The 26203-nt window shown below is 41.5% G+C and overlaps 1 protein-coding gene across 1 annotated transcript in view; it reads left to right on the top strand.

Moving 5' to 3' along the window:
* Positions 1-26203, top strand: part of DNAH14 (dynein axonemal heavy chain 14) — a 551687-nt gene that overhangs the window by 184469 nt on the left and 341015 nt on the right. The window contains exons 18-23 of the mRNA XM_043511487.1: positions 9016-9188; positions 9692-10039; positions 18959-19300; positions 22439-22838; positions 23419-23609; positions 23910-24155. Coding sequence (XP_043367422.1) covers positions 9016-9188; positions 9692-10039; positions 18959-19300; positions 22439-22838; positions 23419-23609; positions 23910-24155 — 1700 coding nt within the window. The remainder of the gene's footprint in view (positions 1-9015; positions 9189-9691; positions 10040-18958; positions 19301-22438; positions 22839-23418; positions 23610-23909; positions 24156-26203) is intronic.

Here is a 26203-nt window from a genome sequence, read left to right as displayed (position 1 = left end):
TCAATCCTTAGCAACTGAGTTTATACAGTTGATCGTGCATGTCCCCACTAAGCACATTGAGTGCATCCTCAATACCGTGGCTAGCATCGACTCACGGAGTGGTGCACTGTGGATAGCTATCCCACAGTCCCCACTACCCACTGGAATTCTGGGTTAAGGTCCTAATGCCTGATGGGCCAAAAACATTGTTGCGGGTGGTTTTGGATACATGGCGTCAGTCTCCCACTCTCCATCCCTCCTTGAAAGCAACGTCAAACAATCATTTCATGCCTTTTTTCCTGGGTTATCCGTGCAGACACCATTGCATACCAAGCATGGAGCCAGCTCAGCTGTACACTGCTTTTGTGAGCATTACATACACATCACACATTATCCTGCAGTATGTGCAGAGCCTAGCTAGGAGCTGCCAGCACGAGGAAGATTGTGAGGAGGACATGGACACAGACTTTCCTGAAAGCATGGGATGTGGCAATTCACATATCATGGTGGCACTGGGGCATGTTGATACAGTGGAATGCCAATTCTGGGCCCGGCAAACAAGCAGACTGGTGGGACCGAATAGTGTTGCAGGTATGGGATGATTCTGAGTGGCTGCAAAACTTTTGCATGTGTAAGGCCACTTTCATTGAATTTTGAGTTGCTTTTCCCTGCCGTGAAGTGCAGGAATACCAAGATGAGACCTGCCCTGACAGTTGAGAAGCGAGTGGCGATAGCCCTGTGGAAGCTTGCAACACCTGACTCATACCGGTCAGTCAATAATCAATTTGGAGTGGGCAAATCTACTGTGGGGGCTGCTGTGATCTGAGTAGCCGGGCAATCAATACCCTTCTGCTAAGAAGGGTAGTGACTCTGGGAAACATGCAGGTCATAGTGGATGGCTTTGCTGCAATGGGGTTCCCTAACTGTGGTGCGGCGATAGACGGAATGCATATCCCTATCTTGGCACTGGACCCCCTTGCCAAAGAATGCATAAACTGGAAGGGGTACTTCTCCATGGTGATGCAAGCACTGGTGGATCACAAGGGCTGTTTCAGCAACATCAACGTGGGATGGTCAGGAAAAGTGTATGACATTCGCATCTTTTGGAACTCTGGGCTGTTCAGAAAGCTGCAAGAAGAGACTTTTCTTCCCCAGACCGGAAAGTTACTATTGGGGATGTTGAAATGCCCATAGTTATCCTTGGGGACCCAGCCTACCCCTTGCTCCTATGGCTCATGAAGCCGTACACAGGCAGTCTGGACAGCAGTAAGAAGCAGTTCAACTATAGGCTGAGCAAGTGTAGAATGGTGGTAGAATGTGCCTTTGGCAGTTTAAAAGGGCGCTGGCAGTTTGCTGAGTAGGTTAGACCTCAGTGAAAGCAATATTCCCATTGTTGTTGCTACTTGTGGTGTGCTCCTTAATATCTGTGAGAGTAAGGGGGAGACATTTCTGGCAGGATGGGAAGTTGTAGCGGATCGCCTGGCAGCCAATTTTGAACAGGCAGACACCAGGGCAATTAGAAGAGCACACATGCTGCACATCAGAGAGGCTTTGAAAAACAGTTTAATGACCGACCAGGCTATGGTATGACAGTTGTGTGTTTGTCCTTGATGCAAAACAGCTCCTTTTGGTGAATGTACTTCCTTGTAAGTCAATCCCCCTCCCTCTTCGACCACAGCTGGCACAGGAAATAAAGTCCCTATTCTGAATCCGTTCATTCTTTATTTATTAAAAAAAAAAAACCTTGAGATCACTGGCAACACTTACTAGTAAAAGGAAGCGTGGGTGTACAAAGGGTTTGATAATGGGGGGATGGGGGAGGAGGGAAGGACAAGGCCACATTTCTGCTTATAGCCACACTACAAATCAAAGCTGCTTGAATGACAGCCTTCTCTTGCGTCGGCCATCCCCTGGAGTTGAGTGGCAGGGTGGCTGGAGCCTCTGCCCCCACGTTCTTGAACGTCTGGGTGAGGAGGATATAGAACTTGGCGAGGAGGGCAGGCAGTTACACAATGGCTGCAGTGGGGGTCTGTAGTCTAGCTGCCTTTCCTGCAGCTCCACCAGACGCTTCATCATATCCGTTTGCTCCCCCATTAGCCTCAGCATCTTCTCCTGCGTGTTACGGTCACGCTCACTGTATGCTTTCCTGGGCCCTGCCACCAAATGCCTGCCTGCATTCCTCTGTGCCCTATCAGTGCGGGAGGATTGTATGAGCTCTGAAAACATGTCATCGCAAGTGTTTTTTTTTTTTTTTGCCTTCTAATCTGCGATAACCTCAGGGATGGCGTTGATGCAGGGAGCATAGAAACATTTGCAGCGGCAGGGGGGATAAAAAGGGAGAAAGATACATTTCTGAGAACAAAAGGGAGATACTTTCATAGTGAATCAAGCAATTCACAGCAGACAGCACGTGTGTTTTTAGGTACAAGGTCACATTTTGCCTTTTATATTGAGCGGCTGCCAGTATGGTGACATGTCACACACGGCTGGGCAACAGAATTTGGTTCGCAGGCAGCCATGGTAAGCAAAAGGATACGTGGGGTTGGCTTCTTCCGCATTCATAACATGTGGAAATGGTTTCAAACTGCAGGGCCCTCCTTTTCCATAGCAACCAATGCCGGTTGTGTTTGCCATTTGAAAGGTGGGGCTGCGTTTAAAAGGAGGGGCTGCGGTTTTGGGGTGGATGTGCAGCACACCCTTCCCCCCCAATGTGGCTATTCGCCAGAATGATCCCTTTTAGCAAAGCACAAACAGCCCAGCGTGCCCAGGGTCTAATATGTCGGGGAATACCAAACCGAGGGGATTACTGTTCCCTTACAAAACTTCCCCTATTTCAACCAGGTGACCATGAATGATATCACTCTTCTGAGGCTGACACACAAAGGTAAAGACCGAATGTTGCATGAATGCGACCAAAACCCAGGACCATTCACTGCCATGCTTTGTGCTGCAGTGATTTCAGACCACTTGCTACTGGCTTGGAGTGGTAAAGTGTCCTACCGTGGAGGACAAAATAAGGCAGCTCTCCCTAGAAACCTTCTGCAAAGGCTTTCAGCGTACCTGCAGGAGAGCTCCATGGAGATATCCCTGGAGGATTCCCACTCCATCCCCAGACATGTACACAGACTTTTCCATTAGCTGTACTGGCTGTGAATGCATTCCAGTTGTTCAGGGCAAATCAAACATTAAACACAATTGCTTTCAACCTCTATAGTGTTGTTATAAATGTGCACTCACCAGAGGTGCCTTCTCCGCCATCAGGGTCTGGGAACAATAGGCCCTGGGAGGGTATTGGCTTCAGGGTGAGGAAAAGGTCCTGGCTTCCAGGGAGAATGGATTTTCTGTTTGCCTGCTGTGCATTCTCCTCCTCTTCTTCCTCATCCAGAAAATCCTTATCCGTATTGCATCCGTATTGAGGCTGTCATCTTGCAGGTTTCCACACAGAGTGTTGGGGTACTGGTAGGGTTTCCCCCTAGAATGGCATGCAGCTGATCACAGAAGCGGCATGTCTGGGGCTCTGACCCAGAGCGACCCGTTTGCCTCCTTTGTCTTGTACTAGGCTTGCCTGAGCTCCTTAATTATCATGTGGCACTGCTGTGTGTCCCTGGTGTAGCCTCTCTCCATCATGCCCTGTGCGATTTTGGCATATTTATCAGCATTTCTTCTGCTGGATCAGAGTTCTGCCTGCACAGATTCTTCTCCCCATACAGCAATGAGATCCGATGTCTCCCATTCGCTCCATGCTGGAACTCGTTTGTGATTCTGGGACTGCATGGTCACCTGTTCTGCTGAGCTTGCCAAGCTGACCAAACAGGAAATGAAATTCAAAAGTTCCCGGTGCTTTTCCTGTATACCTGGCTAGTGCATCAGAGTTGAAAGTGCTGTCCAGAGCAGTCACATTGAGCACTCTGGGATAGCTCCCAGAGGCCAATACCATCAAATTGCACAGCATCTACGCTACCTCCAATTAGACCCAGGAAGGTCAATTTTAGTGCTACTCCCTTCACAGGGAGGAGTACAGCAATTGATTTTAAGGGCCCTTTAGGTTGGCGGAATGGGGTTGGTTGTGTAGACACATTCATTCTAAAATTGACCTAACACAGCTAAATTTGACCCAACCTCGTAGTGTATACCAGGCCTAAGTAGTTGCAGCCTACCCCTGTCAGCAAGGAGTTATGATTTTTCCTGTTTCTGGATGATTGACTCCTCAAGGATTGCTCCCCCAATGATGTTCTAAAGTCAATGGACAAAGCAGTTCAGTTTTTCAGGAATTGGGGTCTGAAGTTAAAAAATATGCATGACCCTTAGTCCAAAGCATAGAACGTATAGATGCTATCCTTGATTCAAAAACCAGCTAGAACATAATAACTGACTGATTCAGAACCTCATTTTTAGTCTCCAGATCATGCCACAAACACCAGTAAAGTATTGCCTATAACTTCTAGATCACATGACCTTGTGTATATGATGCCTCATGCCAAACTACATCTCTGCTGCTTTCAGGCCTGGCTTTGAAAAGTTCATATCCCCGACAAACATTGGTTACATATACCAGTTTCAATTCCACAAACAGTACTATTATCACTCGGTGGAAGGACCTCACCACCGGTTGTCTGGGGATGCCATTTACCCCACCTATTCTGTCAAAGATGAAGTCTTACACATCATTAATTGCATGGGGGACACATCTGGGTGAAGGTGTGGTGGGGCAGGACAGAGGGAGTGCTCAAAAATCTACCCGACATATCAATGTACTGCAACTGAGAGCAATAAGAAATGCATGCTTACACCACCTACCATTATCATGGCCTCGTTCATGAGGATTATAACATAACGGAGCCACAATGTGCTACATAAATTTCACAAGGGGATGCATGATCATTTTGTGGAGCTGGTGCATGAAACATCATCAGCATAACAGAGATGCACTTACCAGGTCTACAGAACACAGTGATGGACAAATTAAGCAGACATTTCTCAGTAGACAGCAAATGGAAGATTAATGGAAAAGTGCTTCAATCAATATTCTATGAGTGGAGTTTCCCAAAGATAGACCTCTTCACCACCCAGGTCAACAGAAGTGCAAGGAATTTTGTTCTAGGTCAATGAACATCAGATGACATGTTTCAGATTCTTTGTTTTGAAAGTACTGTCTTATGCCTTTCTGCCTATTCTCTTAATTCAGAAGTTGCTAAAAAGATAAAGCAAGTTAAGTCATAGTTCCAAAATTGTCCTAACACACCTGGTTCCCAGATTTAGTTCAGCTCTCAACCACTCCAATGATTTAACTCCCCGTAAGGTTCAACCCACTACACCAGAACTAAACAGATTTCCCCATCCCAGTGTGGTGTTCCTACACCTGATGGTGTGGCTGTTAGATGAGTCTCACACTTTGAGGAGAAATATTTAAAGAATCTTCATAATATTTTGTTGAACAGCAGAAAGTTGTCAACTTGAAAAACTTATATTGGTAAATGGACTAAATGCTGAGTTTGAGGCAAGGAAAGAGATCAGTCTCCCAGAGTTTCTCCATTATTTCAGATGTTAGGTTATTGACTGATATTAGAAGGATGTGGGATTTTGTTGGGTTAAATAATAGTTCAGTTAAAGGCCAATCAGTGCCTTTCATTTCTGGGTGGAGTGTTGTTTTCACTCACCCTAAGGTAGTTAGATTTCCCAAAAAGCTAGTAAACCATTATCTCCCTGTGAGATGACTGCCACAGATTGAAGACCTTAATTTGATTCTGTCAGCTTTAATGATACTTCCATTCAAATGTTTAGTCAATTGGTCCTTCTTACACTTATCAATTAAAGTTTCCTTCCCAGTGATTATAATTTCAGCCCGGAGGGTTGGGGAGTTGGGAGCTCTTGTAGCAGACTCCCCCTGCTCTCCCCTATATAGTGTTTCATGGGGACAAGGTAACACTTCATCTTCGCTCTTGGTTTATTCCCATGGTGGTCACAAATGTGCATATTAATCAAGAAATTAATTTGCTGGAGTTCAATCCTAAACCTTCTGGGGAGGCCAGATTGAATGCATTATACGTGGACAGCTCTCACTTTTTACTAACGAACTAAACCTTTCTGAGCCTCTCTAAAACGTTGTCTTGTTTGGAGAAAGACTGAAAGGCTGCCCAATTACATCTCACAGTTTCTTATCTGATTGATTGTGGCATGTATACAAAGCTGTTACGAAACCTTGAAAATAAACCACCTACAAATATTAAAATTCCTTCTACAAGGGTGCAGTCTTCTTCTATGGCCTGGTTAGCGAATGTCCTTGTACTTGATATTTGTAAAACAGCTATGTGGGTCTCTATCCAGTGTTTACTAGACTGCCCTTGTTTATTATGCCCTTGTTCAAACTTCTTGAGTTGATGCCTCTTGTATTGGCTGTACTTCAATCTGTTGTAAATAAAAGACTCTGAAGCTCCCATCCTCATAAGAGGGTTACTGCTTGGGAGTCACCTGAAGTGGAACACACATTCGGGACTGTCACTCAGCAAAGAAAGGAAGGTTACTTGCCATGTATGGTAATTGGAATTCTTTGAGATGTGGCCACTACCCACCATCTTCCTCCTCTGCTTCAGAGCCCTTAATATTTGAAGAATTCCACAGTAGCAAATGAAGTGGAGTGGCAGTTGATCCCACACTGCCCTGTATACCCTTAGTACAGGGCACAAGGACAACTAGAGCACTTGTGTACCATGTCTACACTGCTAGCAAAAAATCTTCAATTAAAGGTGTCTGTGTACCTCTGACGTGCATCACCCAGAAGAACATGCATCTCAATCTCACGCATTGATACATTGGATCCAGCATCACAATCTACTAAGAAGCCCGTGGCAGTGAGGTCTTCCTATTGGTTTCATCCTTATTCTGTTGTTGTTCTTGTATATTGGCTGGCTTATATCAGTAGCAGTTTTTGCTTGCCTGGTAGGCAGGGTCTGTTGTCGTTTTGCAGAGACTGGGAGACCCAATCACAAGTGAGGTCAAAATTGGATGCGTCCCATGCCTCCAAAATTTGGGGATAATCCTGGACTAGTTAATGCCAGTATTGTTCTTTAGGGTACTGAGATAGCAGCATGTTGTAGTGAAAGCTATGAGCTCCTCAGTTGTAATCTTGTCTTTTCCACTAACCAGATGTGTGGCTTTGGCTAATCGCTTAACCTCTGTGTCTTAATTTCCCGTTTATATAAAATAGAATATGAAATCTATATGAGAGCCTTTACTGGTATTGGGCAGCTTCTTATCTTAACAGATGGCCTCATGTTCCTAAACATATTAGGCTTTGTTCACCCTATAAATACAATGAGGTAGGGATGCAGTTTGTCCATCTGCTCCTATAGGAGCAGTTGCACCAAGAGAGTGGTCCATGGGAACAGTGGCAATGTTTACACTGTCTTCCCACAGTAGTTCCTCAAGGGGAGAGTAACTTTAATTCTTATTAGGTTTGCCCTCTTTGGTCGTTCCTCCTCACTTCCTAGGCTCTACCAACTGATTTCATCTGCCCCATTTGAGTGGGACTTCTGGGCAAATTACGTCTTTGTGATTTTTCCACTGGACAGGCTTCCTGCTAATGAGGCCCAGCAGAATGGGTTATAGAATATCAGAGTTGGAAGGGATCTCAGGAAGTCCCTCAAAGCAGGACCAATCCCCAATTTTTGCCCCAGATCCCTAAATGGCCACCTCAAGGATTGAACTCACAACCTTGGGTTTAGCAGGCCAATGCTCAAACCAATATCTTGAGTGTACAATTTTGTGAAATTCTTTTCCACTTTCATTAGAAAACTATTTCTGTTAAACCACCAATTTTTGGTGGTCATTTGAGTGTTCGCCTAAACCAAGATTCACTATCTACCTGAAAGGGTGTTGTGAGGATTGGTTTGTATATGATTGTACAGCACTATGAAGATGAAAAGTGCTGAATTTAGCTATAGCAGGTAGCAGCTGATTTAATACTGACATTAAATGCAAATGCAAATTTAGTTAAGTATATATTAACAATCTTGCATTCTTCATGCCTAACATAGATAGATGTATATGTTCCTGTATGCCTGTTGTTCAAAAAAGTTGTGGAACCCTTACCTCTGTTTGTTGAAATGATGTTTACATTTATACTTGCATATACTGAATATTTAGATACCAAAGGCCAAATTTATTCCTGGCATAGTGGGAGCACTTCCATTAACTTCACAAGAATTGCTGCTACTTATACCAGTGATGAATTTGGTCCCATTGCATATCTTCTTTTTATTGATCATGACACCAAAAATTAGTAAATATCTATGTACAATTATACTTGCCATGTTAATAGCACTTGTCCCTACCACTGGCACACACTAGCTTTTAGTGACAGTGTCACAGGAGGCACTTGCGTGTATGCACATTAATCTTAACTCCAGGGGTTAAAACTGGGCCATATTAAATATATCCTGGTCTCAGTTACACTGGCAAAACTGCAATGGCCTCAGGATTTAACCCCTTGAATTTAGACAGAAATATTTTCCATCACTAGAATATCTTAATAGCTTTTAAAATACTTTGCATTACTGTTGTGTGAAGATGAATAAATTCTGCAATATATTTTCCTTCTGCTCCATTATTTCACCTCCTGTGCATAATATGTGGTGTACCAAATCAATATTGTTCTCATTTGTAAGTAACAAATTAATCTTTGGAGGCTTGGAATTATTCATACGCAAGTGTAATTTGTTAAGAGAAAAAAGGATTTTAGAGCGCCAAGATTTTGTATGTGAAATGAGACAAAGATTGCCATGAAATAATGATAAATTATAAAATGTATAGAAAATAAGCAAGCTATAGAAATCTTAATTTTAATTCAATATGTTCAGTGTGGTGATTTCTTCATTATGTATCATTGCTGTAGATTATATAGGGAAGTACAATATTAGTGTAATATTTGGAGAGTGGAGAATATGCATGCTGTTTATGATCTTTGCTTATGTATTATTGTAAATTTGAGTTCTGAGATTAGTCTCAGAAAATTAACTTGTTTGAATTATCTCTTTTTAGCTCAGGTTATTCCATTTTGTCGTGATACTCGTCTGTCAGTCTTCATCACTCAATCTTTACATAAAATAATGCAGTCATCTGAAAGTTGTACAGAATTGTGGGGAAAAGAGTATCCAGCACCATGGCCCAATTGGGAGCTACTTCTAGGAACAGATGCATGCTACCAAAACAAAGTGTGTGCTGCAAAGTTAAAAAAATGTATATAAGTAACATAACATTTGATTAAAAGTATATTTTAAAATAATCTGTTACATGTTGAATGCTAACCCTGTGTTTGGCACTGTATACAACACAAAATAACACACTCCCTGCCCTGAAGAGTTAACATTTTAATAGACACATAGGATGTGCTGGGAAACCCAGCGGTGGCAATATTTGGAAAAAATGTTATCACCTTACTTCCTGTGGGCCTCATATTAGAAGTGAGTATTTAGGAAGGACTCTTGGGAGGTAGTTGTAAACTAAATGTGAATATACCAACCTGAATTGGTATAAGTCCTGTGTGTTTTTACAGAAGTTCAGTTTATATATTTTGACAATTAGTGTTTTGAAAAATTGTTAATTTACAAAACTGGTCAATAGATATTTAAATTTCTGTTAACAGAGAACATTTAATTAGACCAGCCTTTTGTCAAAATGAAATTTGTAACTATTTCTTACAATATTAAATCTACAGATTTTGACTCTTCTGTCTATTCTTAGTAGTTCAATGGAACAAGTTGAATCTTATAGCAGAAACTTTATGCGATACTGTGCTATGGTGGATGAAGCTAAATCTATGAATATGAAAATCTTGACACTACAACGGGAATTATCATCACATGATTTCAGAGGCATCTTAAATAAGTATACAGATGATGTAAACAAGATTATATGTATGACTATTGAAAGACGCATTCATATGATTAAGGTCAGAAGTGTTAACTATCAAACAGACTGCCTGCCATATTTTGAAAGCCTGCTTAATATAATACGTTCATCATTGTGTGCAGTAGTTGAAACAAGGACCTCGCATCTCTTAGAAGTAGGTGACTTGATCATTTTCATTGCACACACATTTAGGGTTAATAAATGAAAATGTTATATAGCATATAGTATGTATGGTATTATTCCACACGTATATTTATCAACAATATCATGAAATCAAATACTGCTTAGTTACCATGATGTCATTCAAAGATTATGTAATTAAAATGATCATTTTTACGTTTATGAAGGGAAACCTTAAACTATGGTTCTTTTAAAAAGTTACTCTATAAAGTCATAGAGGGTTATACATTTTTTTATTTCTCTGTTTACCATAGCAAATTTCCTCAGTTTCCAAGATTTATTTTCTAGTTGTCCATCCATCCGTCTGATCAATTGCCTTTCATTAGTACCGTTCCACATAATCTAAGACATGCCCTGGAAAAGGAGTTTTGCATAGCAAGATCCATATTGGACTTCATAATGAATTGTGCTCTTTACACTTTGCAGACACTAGGAAACTATGCTTGGGGGATGTCATCTTCAAAATTATTTTTATAAAAAAAACAATTCCAGTTCTTCAAGTGGTTGTCCACATGTACTCCATTTATGGTGCACAGCATGAGGCCAACATCTTTGCAGATTGGTGCCCTATAGTTTAGGCATAAAGGATGGGGTGGGCATAACTGCACTCCAGTTCCTTCTTTCCATTTGTGGCTGTGAGACAGAACATCTGCAATGTCTTTGCTAATGTGCAACGTAATTCTCATAGTTAGTTAGCTGTAGTTTATGTAGTTAGTTTCATTCTTTATAACTCATTGGCTATATATATAAAATGTAAAAACCCAAAAGCTTTTAGCTTTAATGTCAAGTCCATGTGCTCTTGGCACCAGACCCTTAGATACGGTGGAGTCCAAGACCTGTCCCTCTTGTGAGGAAGCAGTTTCTATCAACAATAGGTTTCAGAGTAGCAGCCGTGTTAGTCTGTATTCGCAAAAAGAAAAGGAGTACTTGTGGCACCTTAGAGACTAACAAATTTATTAGAGCATAAGCTTTCGTGAGCTACAGCTCACTTCATCGGATGCATCTGATGAAGTGAGCTGTAGCTCACGAAAGCTTATGCTCTAATAAATTTGTTAGTCTCTAAGGTGCCACAAGTACTCCTTTTCTTCTATCAACAGACACTGTAAGAGCCTTTTGTTTGGGGGATGTGCATATACCATACAAGTGCTCTATATGCTGTTCCTTTTCTAAAAAGGATCCAAAAATCCAGGGTCACCTGAAAACATTCCTCCTTAAGAGCTCCACAATGGCTTTGTTGACTCCTGAGCATGAGAAATCTATCTGATCAGACTGTACTGTCTCTGAAAGCACTCCAATAAGCCAGCAGTTCAGTTTGAGCTCCAGAGCTCATTTTGTTTTGAGGAAGTCCCTCTCTTTTCCAGTGGGGTTGGCCAGTATCTCTTCAGTGTCCTCAGGTCAATTTTCTGAAGAGAGAGGCCTCAAAGAGTACCAATCCCATGGTCACTGGAGACACAGATGTGCATCTCTGGCACTGAGCAAGTCTAATACAGCAGGCAGTTCAAAGCCTGTAACCGGTCCCATTGATACCTTAACATCAAGCAGTCATCACAACATCTGTGCTCGGTCTCCAGATGCCACTGACAAGTCTGGTATTAGCAATTGTGGACTGAAGTGCTTGGCACTGAAAGAGTCAGCTCCAAAGATCTCATCATTAGAGCTTTGTGTGCACAAATGTACTGTTTCTGACTCTGAAAATCCCAGTAACAAAGGACCACACCCAGCTCGAGGTACTGAGACACCTAATGGTAACTGACCAAGCTAACATTCTGCTTCTTTTTTCTGCCACGAAGTTACCTTTTCTGGCACAGACCTCGGCACTGTTAGTTCATGATCTCCCTCCCGGACACCTGAGAGAGCTGCTTCATGGATGGAGGTAGCTTATTCCTTCTTTGAGTGCTTGTTTCTCTTTGCATTCCGCTTTAAGCTGTACATGTGCTCCATGTGCCTGTGAATGGAAGTTTTTGCTAGCAGTGTCCATTGGTCTGTGCATGTGTCCTACCTATCACCATACCAAGGCTAAAAAGGGCTATGCAGGACCAACTGCCACTATAGTTCCTTCTCACCACCCTTGGTCTGAGACAGAGCACTAGTGTCCATAGCTAGTCTGAGTTTAGCTTCTCTTTGTGGTTGTATATAGTTAGTTATTCAACTAATAGTGTATATATTGTTAGTTGATTAGATTAGTTGGGGACAATTTTAAGGGGGTTATCTCCCCCCTCCTTCGTTTTTCTTAATTCTCTATAAACATTCTGGGGCCTAGTATGTGAAAATCCCCAGGATTTAAATACTGTGAGATTGGTTTGTCTGTACTCAGTTAGCACATGACCATGACACTTATCTATAAGGGAGACTCACCCACCTTCAAAGTGCTGTGTTTGTAGATCATTTTGCCCTTGGGCCAGACATCCCAGAGAAGTCCAGCTTAGGGTGTTTCCTTATGGATACGTCCATGAGGATAGAGTCACAACCTGGCCTGCTGAATCCTCCTGTGTGTTGGTTAATGGAGTCCAGGTTTGTCCCACTAAGCTTGGCTTTGTTTAGGTCTAGGCATCCTTCCCTAAACCATTCAACAAAAGACTCAGGAAACATCAGGGGGAAAATGGGGAGGAAAAGAGAAACCACTACTAGAAAGTAGGGACAAATCCCATATCAGGTCCTCTTCACAGAAGAGGTCATTGACCCCTGTTGCCAAGCTTTCTGAGACTGTGCAGCTCCCCTGAGGACACAGACTTAGTTGTCAGGCTGCACCCAACCCTGACACAGCACAAGGACCCGGGATGCCCCTGAAACACCTCAGGGCCCTGCCCCTCTGTGTGGGCAGGCAGGCTCAGCAAGGCAGGATCCAAGTGTGGAGGGGCTTAAGTAGGGGGAATCCAGCTGTGATTTTAGAGGGTTCTATGTGGGGCAGTCTGGATGCAGGTGGTCAATTAGGGATCCAGGTGAGGGGGCAGGGGATTTGGATGTACAGGGGCTTGTTGGGGGGACCAGGTGAAGGTGGTTGGGGCTCAGCAGTGGGTGAGGTGTGTGGGGAGGGGGGATAGAGCTTGGTGGGCAGGGTCTGGGTGTGAGGGGCTCACTGCGTGGTCCAGATGCTCAGGGAGTGGGGCTTAGTGGGGATCCAGGTGTGGGGGGCTTATCAGGGTGTTCTAGGTGCAGGGGGAGTGGGGCTCATCAGGGGGCTTCCGAGTGTGGGGAGGTGAGGGTCATCTGGATGCATGGGGTTGGGCGGATAAGGGAGTGGCTCCCTGTACAGGGATCCCTCTCCCTGCAGCTGAGGCACAATGGGTGTGGGGAGGGGGAATTTGCAGAGCTTTCTGCAGCCAGGGGAGAAATCTGTGGGTGGGTCTGACCCAGCCCCAGATGCTGTGCAGGGGAAAAGGAAGTCCCATCCTCCCCCCCAGCTGGGACTAGCAGCTGAGCCCAATGCAGGGTAGGAGCCACCAGCCAGGTTTCTTCCCCAGTCCCACCTCCTGCCCCACAGTGATTTAGGGCACCCAAAACATACTGCTGGAGAGGGTTGCAGTACACAGTATAGACTTAATGGTCTATAAATAATTGTAATCCCTGTTTTTCTCAGGGAATTTACAGTAATATCAAGTAGCAAAATAGTTTCATTAGTGGTACAGTATTCCTTCCTAGTACCATCCACAAATCCAGGTAGAACCCATTCCTCTCTGGAACCAATGGCATTGCCATTGAGAGGTCTCCTGTTCCTTCTCTGAATTCATAGCTAGTGGAAATGTAGCATTCAGCCACAGCACAGGTCATGACTTACTCAATACCCACAGTCTCAGCACTATTATGAGCCACAATGTAAGAGGCCCATGGTTCAGAAGCAGTCAATACCTCAACCAGTGAACTCTCAGACTGCCTCTTCTAAACACTTTTGACGGGTTGGTTGAGGGTCTGAACAACTATAACTTGCAACATGAGTTGCCATCTACTCTGTCATGCCCCTTCGGAAGTCGCCTTGCCCTCTTTTGCAGCAGTTGGGTGAAGATCACCTCTGACGGGTGGGTCTTGGAGATTATTTCGAAGGGTTACACCATTCAATTCACATCCCTTCCCCATCCCCCCCCCACTCCTTCCCCGCCCCTCTTCAGGGATGCTTCTGATGAGAACCTGCTTCACCAGGAAACAGATCATCTTTTATGCCTAGGGGCCATAGAACCAGTCCCAGCGCAACTCATGGGCAAGGGATTTTACTCCCATTATTTCCTGATTCCCAAGGCAAAGGGAGGGTGGAAGCCCATTCTAGATGTAAGGGTATTAAACACACATATGAAGGTGCAAAAGTTCTAGATGGTCATTCTAGCAGCCATTATTCCAGCTCAAGTGCAAGGAGATTAGTTTTTGGTCCACAACCTACAAGATGCCTATTTCCACATCCCGATATGACTGTCACACAGGAGATTCTTCTTGTCTTTGGGCAGGACCATTATCAGTACAGCGTGCTCCCATTTGGCTTCTCATCTGCACACAGGATATCCTGTAAGGTTCTCTCTATCGTAGCGGTGCACCTGTTAACGTTCGGCATTGTGATCTATCCATACCTAGGCAACTGCTTCCTCAAGGATCCTCATTTCAGAATGCCGTACAAGCCACCCAGATGACCATGCACACATTTGTGCAACTGGGTCTACACCTCAGCTCACAGAAATCAACACTGACCCCGGCACAGCGACTGGAGTTTATTGGTTGCAGTACAAGCAAGAGCATTCCTCCCACTACACGGACTCATCACCCTTATGAATCTCATAGAGATAGTTCAGTCCAGCCCTCAAACATTGACCAGGAACTGCTTGCAACTGCTAGGTTATATGGCAGCATGCACCTTCAACACCCCAAACACCCGGATGTTCATGAGGCGTATTCAGATGTGGATCGCTTCTGTCTATTCCCCTAACAGGAACAGACTAAACAAACTGCTATCACTACCCTCCACAGTAAAGCACTCTTTGGACTGTTGGACAGACCCAGCCAATGTTCAAGCAAGTGTTCCATTCATGTAACTGACACTGACTCTAATAATAGATGCCTCCCTAATAGGCTGGGGAGATCACCTACATTACTGCGAAGTTCAAGGCAAGTGGTATTCCACAGAAGCAACACTCCATAGCAATCTTTTGGAGCTAAGGGCCATCAGGAACCTATGTGCACACTTTCTGCCTTTCATCAAGAACACCCACACGAAGGTCATGATGGACAATATGACATGTAGGTTTTACATAAATTACTAGTGAGCACCAGATCTCCCTCCCTCTGCATGGAAGCAATCACACTTTGGAATTGGTGTATCTTTCACAATGTGCTCATCTCAGCTATCTGTCTATCAGGGATACAGAACATGACAGCCAACAATCTTATTCGGAACTCTTATCATGACCATGAATGGGAACTGAACTCAGAGGTGCTTCAAGACATATTTGCCTTTGCGGAACCCCTACTACAGAGCTCTCCACTACTTACCAGAACAAGAAATGTCCTTGTTACTGCTCTAGTCCCAACGTGGGGAAACATTCACCTGGAGATGCCCACATCCTTGCATGAGACAGGGACTTCTTGTATGCCTTTCTCCCATTTCCTCATCTGTCGAAGGTTCTGTTGAAAATTCAGCGAGACAAAATGAGTTATTCTGATTTGCCCCCTCCTGGCCAAGGCAAGTCTGGTTCCCTTACCTGACACAGATGGCAATATGTCCTCAGGTTCCTCCTAGGCCCATTTCCCACCTGCTGTCTCAAAGTAAGAGGCTGATTCTTCATCCCAACGTGCAGGTCTTCCTTCTACAGGCTTGGCTCCTTCTTGGTTCCAAGTTTTAGAGGTAGAATGCTCTGACGAGATGAAAGATGTGTTGCTGTACTGCCAAAAGCCGACCGCTTGATGGACTTACCTACAAAAATGAAAACGATTCCAAATTTGGTGTCATTCTAAGCACACAGACCCAACCTTGTTTTCTCTCTCTGTGATTTTAGACTACATTTTAGATCTCAAGAGGTAAAAATTCTCACTCAGCGCTCTTAAGGTAAATCTTGTAGTCATAACAGCTTTTCACCATTAGATGGATACTTGGTGTTCAGTCATCCACTGATATGTAGATTCCTTAAGGGAATTGGGAATCTCTTCCCAAACGTGAGACCACCCACTCCAACCTGGGACCTTAACTTAGTTTTCAGAGATTTGAGTAGACTTCCCTTTGAACCCATGGCAACTTGCTCTCTCTTACATGTATCCATGAAGACGCCATTTCTAATGGCCATCACCTCACCTCACTTCTTTCTTTCAGCTGGGTGCAAAGGAGAAATAATGGCCCTAATGGCATACCCACCATGCGTGGTTTCTTTTAAAGACAAAGTAACTCTGAGGCTTCATCTGAAGTTTCTCCCTGAAGTTGCCTCCACTTTCCATATGAATCAACAGACCTAACTCCTTGTTTATCCCCAAAACCACATCATGACAGCAGGGAGATGATTCTGCATGTGCTAGATGTTAGAAGAGCACTAGCATTCTACTTGGACAGAATTAAAGACTTTAGGAAATCTGCTAAGCTCTTTCTTTGGTTCACAGAAAGATCCAAGGACTCTGCGATACTGACTCAAAGACTATCCAAATGGGTCATCAGTTGCATTAATATTTGTTATGAAGGGCACAACCTACTGCCTCCATACTGAGTCCATACATACTCCACAAGGTTAGTTTCTACCTCGGTTGCATTCCTTAAAGATGTCCCTGTCTCAGCAATCTGCAGAGCAGTGACTTGGGCCTCTGCCCACACTTTTGCAGAACATTATGCGATTACTGGAGATTCAGGTTCTGATGCCATCTTCAGCTCCTCAGCACTCTCTGTAGTAACAGACTCCACTTCAAAGTCCCAACCCTCCATGGGGGATACTACTGTGAAGTCACCTACAACGAAGAACCCATAGGGTTCTTACTCAAAGAAGAAGTTACCTTGTGCAGTAATGATGGTACTTCGAGATGTGTGTCCCTATGGCTGCTCCATAATGCGCCCTCCTCTCCCCTACTTTGGAGTTCTCCCTAATGGGCTCTGCAGTAGAGAAGGAAGGGAGGGGGGTTTGCCCGCATGCTGCTAGGTAACCTCGAGGCAGACCATGCGTGAGGGGGGGTGCATGTGCTGGCCTCATGGACACTGCTACCGAAGTTCTCCGATCAGCACTGCAGCAATGCAAGCACACCTACAGTGGAGCACCAATAGGGACACACATCTCGAAGAACCATCATTACTGCAGAAGATGAGTTAACTTCCTTTTTGTACAACCTGTCTATGAAGACTGCCTTTTTAGTAGCATTACCTTGACCAGAAGAATAGGGGATATTCAGATCCTTATGGTGGGACCTCCCTGCATAGTACTTCACAAAGACAAAGTGACTGAGACTTTACTCAAGCTTCTTACCTAATGTGGTTTCTGATTTGCATCTTAATCAGATGATTCACCTACCTATCTTCTTCCCCAAGCCTCACACAACTCAGTGGGATGCCAAATTTAATACCTTTGACATTTTCAAGTATCTTTCTATTTAGAGAGAGAAGGTAGCTATTCAGGGAATCTTGACTGTTTCTAGCATTTGCTGATAGAATGAAGGGACAACTCAGAATGTCAAAATAGGTCTTGAACTATGTTAATGTTATGAGCTGGTCCATTTAGAGCCACTTGAACAAGTTAGGCCTCATTCCATCAGATCCCAGGCTGCGTCTGCTGCATCTCTTTGACATGTCGCTATTTCAGAGATTGCAAAGCTCATATCTGGTGTTCAGTTCATACCTCCACTCAGCATAACTCCTTGGTAGAAGGCCCCAGGCCTGATGCCCACTGTGACAGAGTTTTCCTTTAGTCATCATCCCGGATTCTGAGCAACCACCTCAGGATACAAGTTATTACTGTGAGTGAATAGAAGTGGAATACCTGTGGATATTCACTCGAAGAGGAAAGAACAGTTACTTAGCCTATAATAAGTAGTAACCGGTTCTTTGATATGCTTTCTGTACATCTGTGCCACACACAACCCTCCTTCCCCACTATTGTAGAGTTCTTGCTAATTTGGAAACTGTGATAGTGACGGAACTGGGGAGTGGTTATGGATGCCCTGCACTTTAAGCCATTGGCTATGGCTCATTGGAGAATACATAGGGCATAAGCCACAGCCCCCAAAGGACACTACTGCTCAAAAAACGCTGGTCTTATGTACATGGGGCCTGTGCATACCATAAGTGGAATACATGGGTACAACACATCTCAAATAACTAGTTGCCTGTAGTGTAAGTAAATGTTCTTTTTAGTGGCAGCATTTTATAAAAAGAAGGGTCCAGCCTTAGAGTATGTCACTTTACACTGTTGAAAAGGTGTGAAAGAGTCTTAGGCTACATCTGCAATATGAGCTAGGGCCAGGATTCCCAGCTTGTGTACACATGCTCGTGTTAGCTCTCATTGGCACTAGCACACTCAAAATAGTGTATCTGCAGTAGTATGGGCTGTGGCAGCAGTGGCCCGGGTTTGCTGACCCAAGTACAAACCCATGGGGGTTCAGGCAGGTTTGTACTGGGACAGGTAGCCCATGCTGCTGCTTTCTGTGCTACCATCTGTACACTACCATTTTGAGTGTGCTAGCTCAGATGAGAGCTAATGGGAGTATGTTTACACAAGCTAGGCATCACACCCTTAGACATAGCGTTAGTGTAAATGAATATCCAGCCATTTATCTCCAGCTCTATCTCACTTCATTTTGTTTTTTTAACTGCATTGTTCCTGACTCCTCTCCGATTATTTTGATAATAAAACAGAGAAAAATATAACCATATAAATAATTTAAAAGTGTGTGTGTGTGTGTGTGTGTGTGTGTGTGAACAATATAATGATTGATTTTTCATTTATTTTAGGTTATTCATTCAGCACTTAGAAAGCTGGACAAAGATCTCAGAACAGTGGAAGAATTTATTGAGCATTTGACTTTTCTGAGCCAAATTTCCTCAGAATTGCCAATGCTAGAGACTCAGTATAACACTCTTTCCCAGTTGTATTCTGTTGCAAGAGCCTATGACTTCTTTATTCCAGTTGAACAGTTTGCCTTATATCAGACCCTTACTCGCAGTCTGCATGTTCTCAAATCAAGTATCCTTATTTGTGAAAAAGGAAAAAACAACAATATTATAAAATTCAGTACAGATTTGGATGGCTATTTTGGCAACCTACAGTTTGAACTTAGGAACTTTAAGAACAAAGTAAGTTACTGGTTTGTTAAGACAGCATGTTTTCATCTTTCGAGGCAGTCTGGTCTAATGGATTGAAAATGAGTTAAAGAACCAGGAACTCAAGCATTCTGATCCTAAGTGTCACTCTGGCTCATATTGTGGCCTTGGGCACATCATTTAATACTATATATCTCATTTTCCCCATGTGTAATGTGTGGGTAATAATACTTTTGTAGCAGACAGAGGTATTATGAGGATTAATTATGTAATATTCATAAATTCCCCAATTCAATAAAGCACTTATGCATATGCTTAAGTCCCATTTACCGTGTTTTGTATATTTATTTATATTGCAGTACCACCCAGAAACCAGGTCCCTGTTGTGTTAAGTGATGTACAAACAAAAAGATTGTTCTTGGCCAAAAGAACATGCACAATCTGTATTTAAGACAGACGAGATGGACAGTTAGTGGAAGTGCAAGGTGACAATGAGATAGAATCATAGAACTGGAAGGGACTTCGAGAGGTCATCTAGTCCAGTCCCCTGCACTCAAGGCTGGACTAAGTATTATCTAGATGATCCCTGACAGGTGTTTGTCCAACCTACTCTTAAAAATCCACAATGATGGAGATTCCGCATCCTCCTTAGGCAATTTATTCCAGTGCTTAACCACTCTGACAATTAGGAAGTTTTTCCTAATGTCCAACCTAAACCGCCCTTTCTGCAATTTAAGTCCATTGCTTCTTGTCCTATTCTCAGCGGTTAAGAACAATAATTTTTCTCCCTCCTCCTTGTAACAACCTTTTATGTATTTTAAAATTGTTATCAGTCCCCTCTCAGTCTTCTCTTCTCTAGACTAAACAAACCCAATTTTTCCAATGTTCCCTCATAGGTCATGTTTTCTAGACGTTTAATCATTTGTGTTCTTCTTCTCTGGACTTTCTCCAGTTTGTCCACATTTTTCCTGAAATGTGATGCCCAGAACTGGACACAGTGCTCCAGTTGAGGCCTAATCAGTACGGAGTAGAGTGGAAGAATTACATCTCATGTCTTGCTTACAATATTCCTGCTAATACATCCTAGTATGATGTTTGCTTTTTTTGCAACAGTATTACAGTGTTGACTCATATTTAGCTGGTGATCCACTATGACCCCTAAATCCCTTTCCACAGTACTCCTGCCTAGGCAGTCATTTCCCATTTTGTATATGTGCAACTGATGTATATGTGTGCAATTGTTCCTTCGTAAGTGGAGTGCTTTTGCATTTGTCCTTATTGAATTTCATCCTATTTACTTCAGACCATTTCTCCAGTTTGTCCAAATCATTTTGAATTTTAATCCTATCCTATCCTATCCTTTTATGAGCATGTTAAACTGTGGTCACAGCACACTAGCTGCCGAAGAATAGTCAAATGTTTTATAGGCATCAAGACACAAGTGGATGTTAATGGACCTTTAATGGAGCTTTAACACGTGCTTAAGTGCTTTGCTGAATCAGGTTGGACTTAAAACATGCTTAAAGTTAAGCACATACTTAAGTGCTTTGCTGAATTGGGGTCAAAACATTCTGGAAATATAGAGATATAACTAATGTTTTCAATTATTGTCACAATTCCATTTTTGGAAAATGGAAACATCTGAAAAATAAACAAGTTAATGAATATTTAATATGTAGATGCACACCGTGCATGCACTTAAAGTGATATGGATGTGCACACAAGAAATGTTAATTCAATATTTGAACCAAATTTATTCAAATGTTTACTGTCTGAACATAACATACTAGTTGAGTTGCCCCTGCGCTAAACACAGTTAGTGCAATACTAATGTACAAAAAAATCATTAATAATGGTACCAGGGGGGCCACGCTGAGATTGCTCAATTAGGGCAAACTGCAAAAAATGGAGCAGACAATCCCCAAAACTGGTGGGTATTCTAATACTTAAAATCACCAAGCCAGCAACAGAACCGCTTCTACAATACCTTACTGGTTACCCAGAAACCAAAACATAGTTCCCTTAAAGCAACACAGCTTTGGGCTCCCACCCAGACAGCGAAGTCAAATATGATGAGGATTACTGAAAATCTTGATCATGTAAAAAGTTATACCAATCCCAAAGGATCGGACACATTACCCACCAGATTAATGAATATCTTAGATCTTACCCAAAGACACATTTACAGCCAATTCTTATTAACTAAACTAAAATGTATTTGAAAAGTAGAGAGAGTATTGGTTAAAAGATCATTATGCATACAGATAGAGTAGAATTCTTTGGCCAGTTTCATAGTAGGGATGGTGAGCTTTAGAGTTGCAAAGAGTTCTTTCAGAATTAGTTCATAGGTTACAGTCCAATGTTCAATATCAGGGTGATCCAGAAGGGTCTGGAGACCTCAATCTTGTGATTCAAACTTCCCCTGATGAAGCTTATGCAGATCTGAGATGACAGGATCAGGGTTCCAGAGTTCTTTTTATAGTTGTCTAGCAGCCTCTTGACAGCATGCTGTCCTTGAGTGAACAATAGACAATGATCATAACTTTGAAGTAGACCTCCTGTTTCTTAAGCATCATCAATAATTAGCTACATGGATTAACAAAAACTGCCCATCTCCCCTCCCGCCATTTACAGGTGGTTTACTACATAGTTCAAAGAGAAATTAAGACAGTGATATTACTACTTTCACAGTTCATCTAAATGTTAACATCTCCTTTTGATCTCTGGATTAACAGAATACCGCCATAGACGGGAAATATTTGGTTATATTGTCAGCCTCTAACAATATGTATGTAAATACACAAAACCACAATCATTTTCTACTTATATGTCTCTAAATGTTGAATTTGTGTCAATTAACCTGCTAGTTGCTTAATCCTTTCTGGTTTAATATCACAATAATAAAAATAAATTTAAGACTTACATATACCACTTTCTTCCTCTGGTAAGTGTAGATTTTTGATAGATTGCATGTGCATGCAGCAGAACAAACTAACAAAATTATGTGGTAAAAGGTAGAAATTCATAAAGAATTCAATGTTTTTTCAGATATTTGACTTTGCACATATTTTAAAAGTTTTATATGAGTACTGTAATTAATTGGTTACTAATAGTAGGCTCTGTACTTTGTCATTCTTAGAACACATTTTAACACATTTTTATGTCACATAGGTGAGAAATCCAGTTCTCCTCCTTAGCAAAACATTGCCTAAGACAGCTAAAGAGATGATCCAAAGTCTTGTGGAAGAAGCTGCAATTATTTGTAACAAATCCAGAAGTTATGCAAATTACCAGGATCTCTTCGACAGTTCCATTGCTGACATGAGATCAGTGTCATTGGAAAGGATGTCACAGAAGAGTCAAGATGGAGATTCAAGTTCTCAGAGAGTGAATAAAGAGCTCTCTGAAGTTGAAAGTGAATTAGCTTTGCGAAAACTCTTGTGGGACTCACTAGAGGAATGGAGGAAGCTTTCTTTTAGGTGGAAACATACGCTTTTTGAGAACCTTGATGTAGATTTCATACAAAAGGATGTTAACAGATTTATGCAGACAATAGAGATTCTAGAAAAAGGTAAAAATACTAAAATCACTAGTTGAGGCTTATAACCATTCATCAATGTCTTGAGGGAAACAAAATATGTAGAAATTATGGGCTAGATCCTCAACTGGTGTAAATTAGAATAATTCCAGTTATTTTAATAGGTCTGCACTGATTTTCACCACTGTTTTCTTATTCTACAAAATCAAATTATGAGATGCAGATATGCTGAATTTGTGGTGCATTCATAATAGCTTTTAAACTTAAAGAATATTCCTGGTTCTTCTCCTTTGTGGGGGATAAAGAGGAGTTTGGACTTCTTTAAATCATAGAATATGAGGATATTGATGTCCAAATTATTCAAAAAGCCATGACCATTTGAATAAAATAAAATTAAAAAACTATAGATATGTTTCATTATTGTATTTTAATATGTTCTTATAAATGATGCCAGTGGAACAAATTAATATGATAATGGAGCACAGTTAGTAGGATGCTAAAGAAAAATAATTAGAAAAATATTTTGTGTTACAACATTACTATTAAGTATATATATCTGCTTACGCAAACTGAAATAAATCTGATATATTGCAAACATTTTATATTTTCCAAGGTTTACCAGAAAATAATATTATAATAGGTCTGAAGCAGTCACTAATGGATTTTAAAGAAGGCCTATCTGTGATTGTGTTTTTAAGAAGTCCGTGTCTTCAACCAAGGCATTGGGAGGCTATACAGTATATTACTGGGCAATCCATTTCTTGGGATAAAAAGTTTACCCTGGAGGATGTTCTGCAACTTAATGTAAATATATGTTGCATTATTTATACCTGACTCAGGAACTGATTTTAACATTTTTGTTGTAAAATGTGATTATAATTAGTTTATTACAGCTGTACTTACGATTAAAGTTTTACAGTTAGCTTTTAAATATATAGTCCAGTCTACTACTACTACTACTACTACTCCAACTCCACTTTTGCAACTTTAATAGGGAAATTGTATATTTTGCAGGAATTTATACTCCAGTAATTTAGTAAAATATCTGTATTATCACTTGTTTATCTATTGTTCAACCCCACGTAATACAGTTTTTCACTTTAGTTGTTTCAGTACAAGAAAGAAATAATTGATGTATCAGTAACAGCAACCAATGAAGCTACCCTTGAAGTAATGCTGAATAAGATAATTAACCTTTGGAATAAAACTAATTTCCATTTATCTCCTCACCTCTCTGAAACTTCAACTGTCATGATTATTTCATCTGCTGAAGATATAATGGCTCAGTTAGAAGAATCTCAAGTAACAATTTCAACAATTAAGGGTTCTTGCTATGTTGGGCCAATTAAGGTAAAGATTACTTGTGACATTTGTGTATGTTTAGAGAATAAAGTCTGTGGAAAACCTGTGCAAGTGGTGTACAACTGAAATAAATAGTATCCTTGTTGTTTACTTCCTTTTTACTTTCAAAGCTTTGCAGCAAACCTTTATTAAAGGTGGGCATTCCTGTACATGTGTTGCTGTAAACAGTTGCAGAGCTGCTAGTCGGGAGGGTCTTCATAGAACTCCTCAGAACTTCTGTCTCAACAAGACCATTAGCAGCATTTGCACTGCAGTTACTGTATACTATATGTGATTTATTTGATTAATTTTGGCAGTTTTTCTATTCAGCAGCAATTAGTCCTGGTTAGATTTATTTTTGTTATTAAATAGCTGCTTTTTGGTAGCACTACTGAATATGTGGTCGCTTTTCAACCCTGTCAAGGGTAGAAGAAAAATTAGATCTTTCCACAGCATAGATCAGCAGGAGAAAGAGTGGGAGCAGAGCGTTTAGCTTCTAAAGCATCCAATTCCTTCTTAGCTTTCTGTCCTGACTTCCATGCCTTATATGTGAATTTGTCTAATCACAATGATTTGAAAAGGAAGGCACTATATTTGGATGCATCTAACTTTGTGTGCAACTAGACTGATGTGGGAGGAAGATTGCCACTAATGTATGTTTTGGATGGACTGAAGGGAGTCAATGTGGATGTTGCAGAGGCTTAAGAAGGTGGTTATAATAATCGATATGCACAATGATGAGGACATGAATGAGTGTTGTAGGTGTCAGGCAGAGAGAAAGGGATTGATTTGTGTGCTGTGAAGAAAGAAACAAAAAAAGATTTAGACATGACCTGAATGCATGGGGAGGAGAAAAGAGTTAAAATGACCCCAGGGTTTGAGCCTGGATGATTGGGAGGATGGTGGTGTTGATTACACAACCAAATAAATAGATGGGGAAAAAATATGACATAGAAGGATAGATTTTAGCCTTGGTAACTTTGTTGTTACCAAGATCTTCAGGAAGATATGCTGGAGAAATTAGTTGGGGTGTGGGTCTGGAGAGAAAAGGGACATAGGTGTGGAAAAGGAGACTTGTTCATTAGGATAAAGATGCTGAAGCTGTAAGAGTGGATGAGGTTGCCCAGGTATAGTGAAAGAAGGAAAAAGGACAAAGAAAAAGCCCCCTATGACTTCCATAAAGAGGGGAAGAAAGGAAAGAAGAGTAACCACCAAAGGAGTTTCAAATGCTAAAATGGTGCAGTAATGGATACAGTATAGCAGACTACATAAGAATAGTGTCCTGAAGTTTTTAACTCAGTTCTGTCCTCAAGTCCATGAGAGTTTGAGTAAGGATTTTGTCCCATAGTATTTTGCAGTGTGCATGAATTGTAGAGCTAAAATCTGCATTGTGTGCAGAGTGCTTATCAAATCATGCCCTTACTTTGTAAAGTAATTAATCATGTGTATGAAACAAATTAAGATGAGTATATGAAAATTCAGTTGACATTATGATGTTTTGTAACCTGTGTTTTCACTTTTTCTGCCTTCAAACAGATTATTTTGGCTCCTTTTAATTATATGGATCTTGGTCTTACATCTCAAAAATCACATTTTCTAGTCATTTTTAAGGAGTCCAATTGTTTTATATAGCTGGGTATGATTTATAGTTTTGAGTCTCAGCCCGAATTGCAACTGTAAATGGCTTTAATTTATATCTCCTAGAACTGATTGATTATTATTAAAAAGATACACAGCTGAGTATTGCAGCTGTAGCAGTATATTAAAAGGAAACCAGATATAGTAAGTAGTTCTTCTTAGAATCAGCTAGCAAAATTTTATGTGCCCTTTGTTTAAAGCAAATATGAATGTGTATTTTTGTAAAAAAGTTTGTAGAAATAGGTTCACAGAAATTTCCTTACTGTTCTGTTGGCTTCAGTGAACAGTAATTAACAGTTAGGCTCATTTATGAGCAAGGAAAGCAGGATTCAGCTCCATAATTTATACCACTACAAGTAAAGTTAATTTTTAATTCATGCCAGTGCCCTGAAATGAAAAGATTTCCAGCTGAGTGATAG

The sequence above is a fragment of the Dermochelys coriacea genome, chromosome 3 (assembly GCF_009764565.3).
Source record: "Dermochelys coriacea isolate rDerCor1 chromosome 3, rDerCor1.pri.v4, whole genome shotgun sequence".
Classification (NCBI taxonomy): Eukaryota; Metazoa; Chordata; order Testudines; family Dermochelyidae; genus Dermochelys; species Dermochelys coriacea.
Note: the sequence above shows the minus strand (reverse complement) of the source record. Positions and strands in the feature narration are given on the sequence as shown.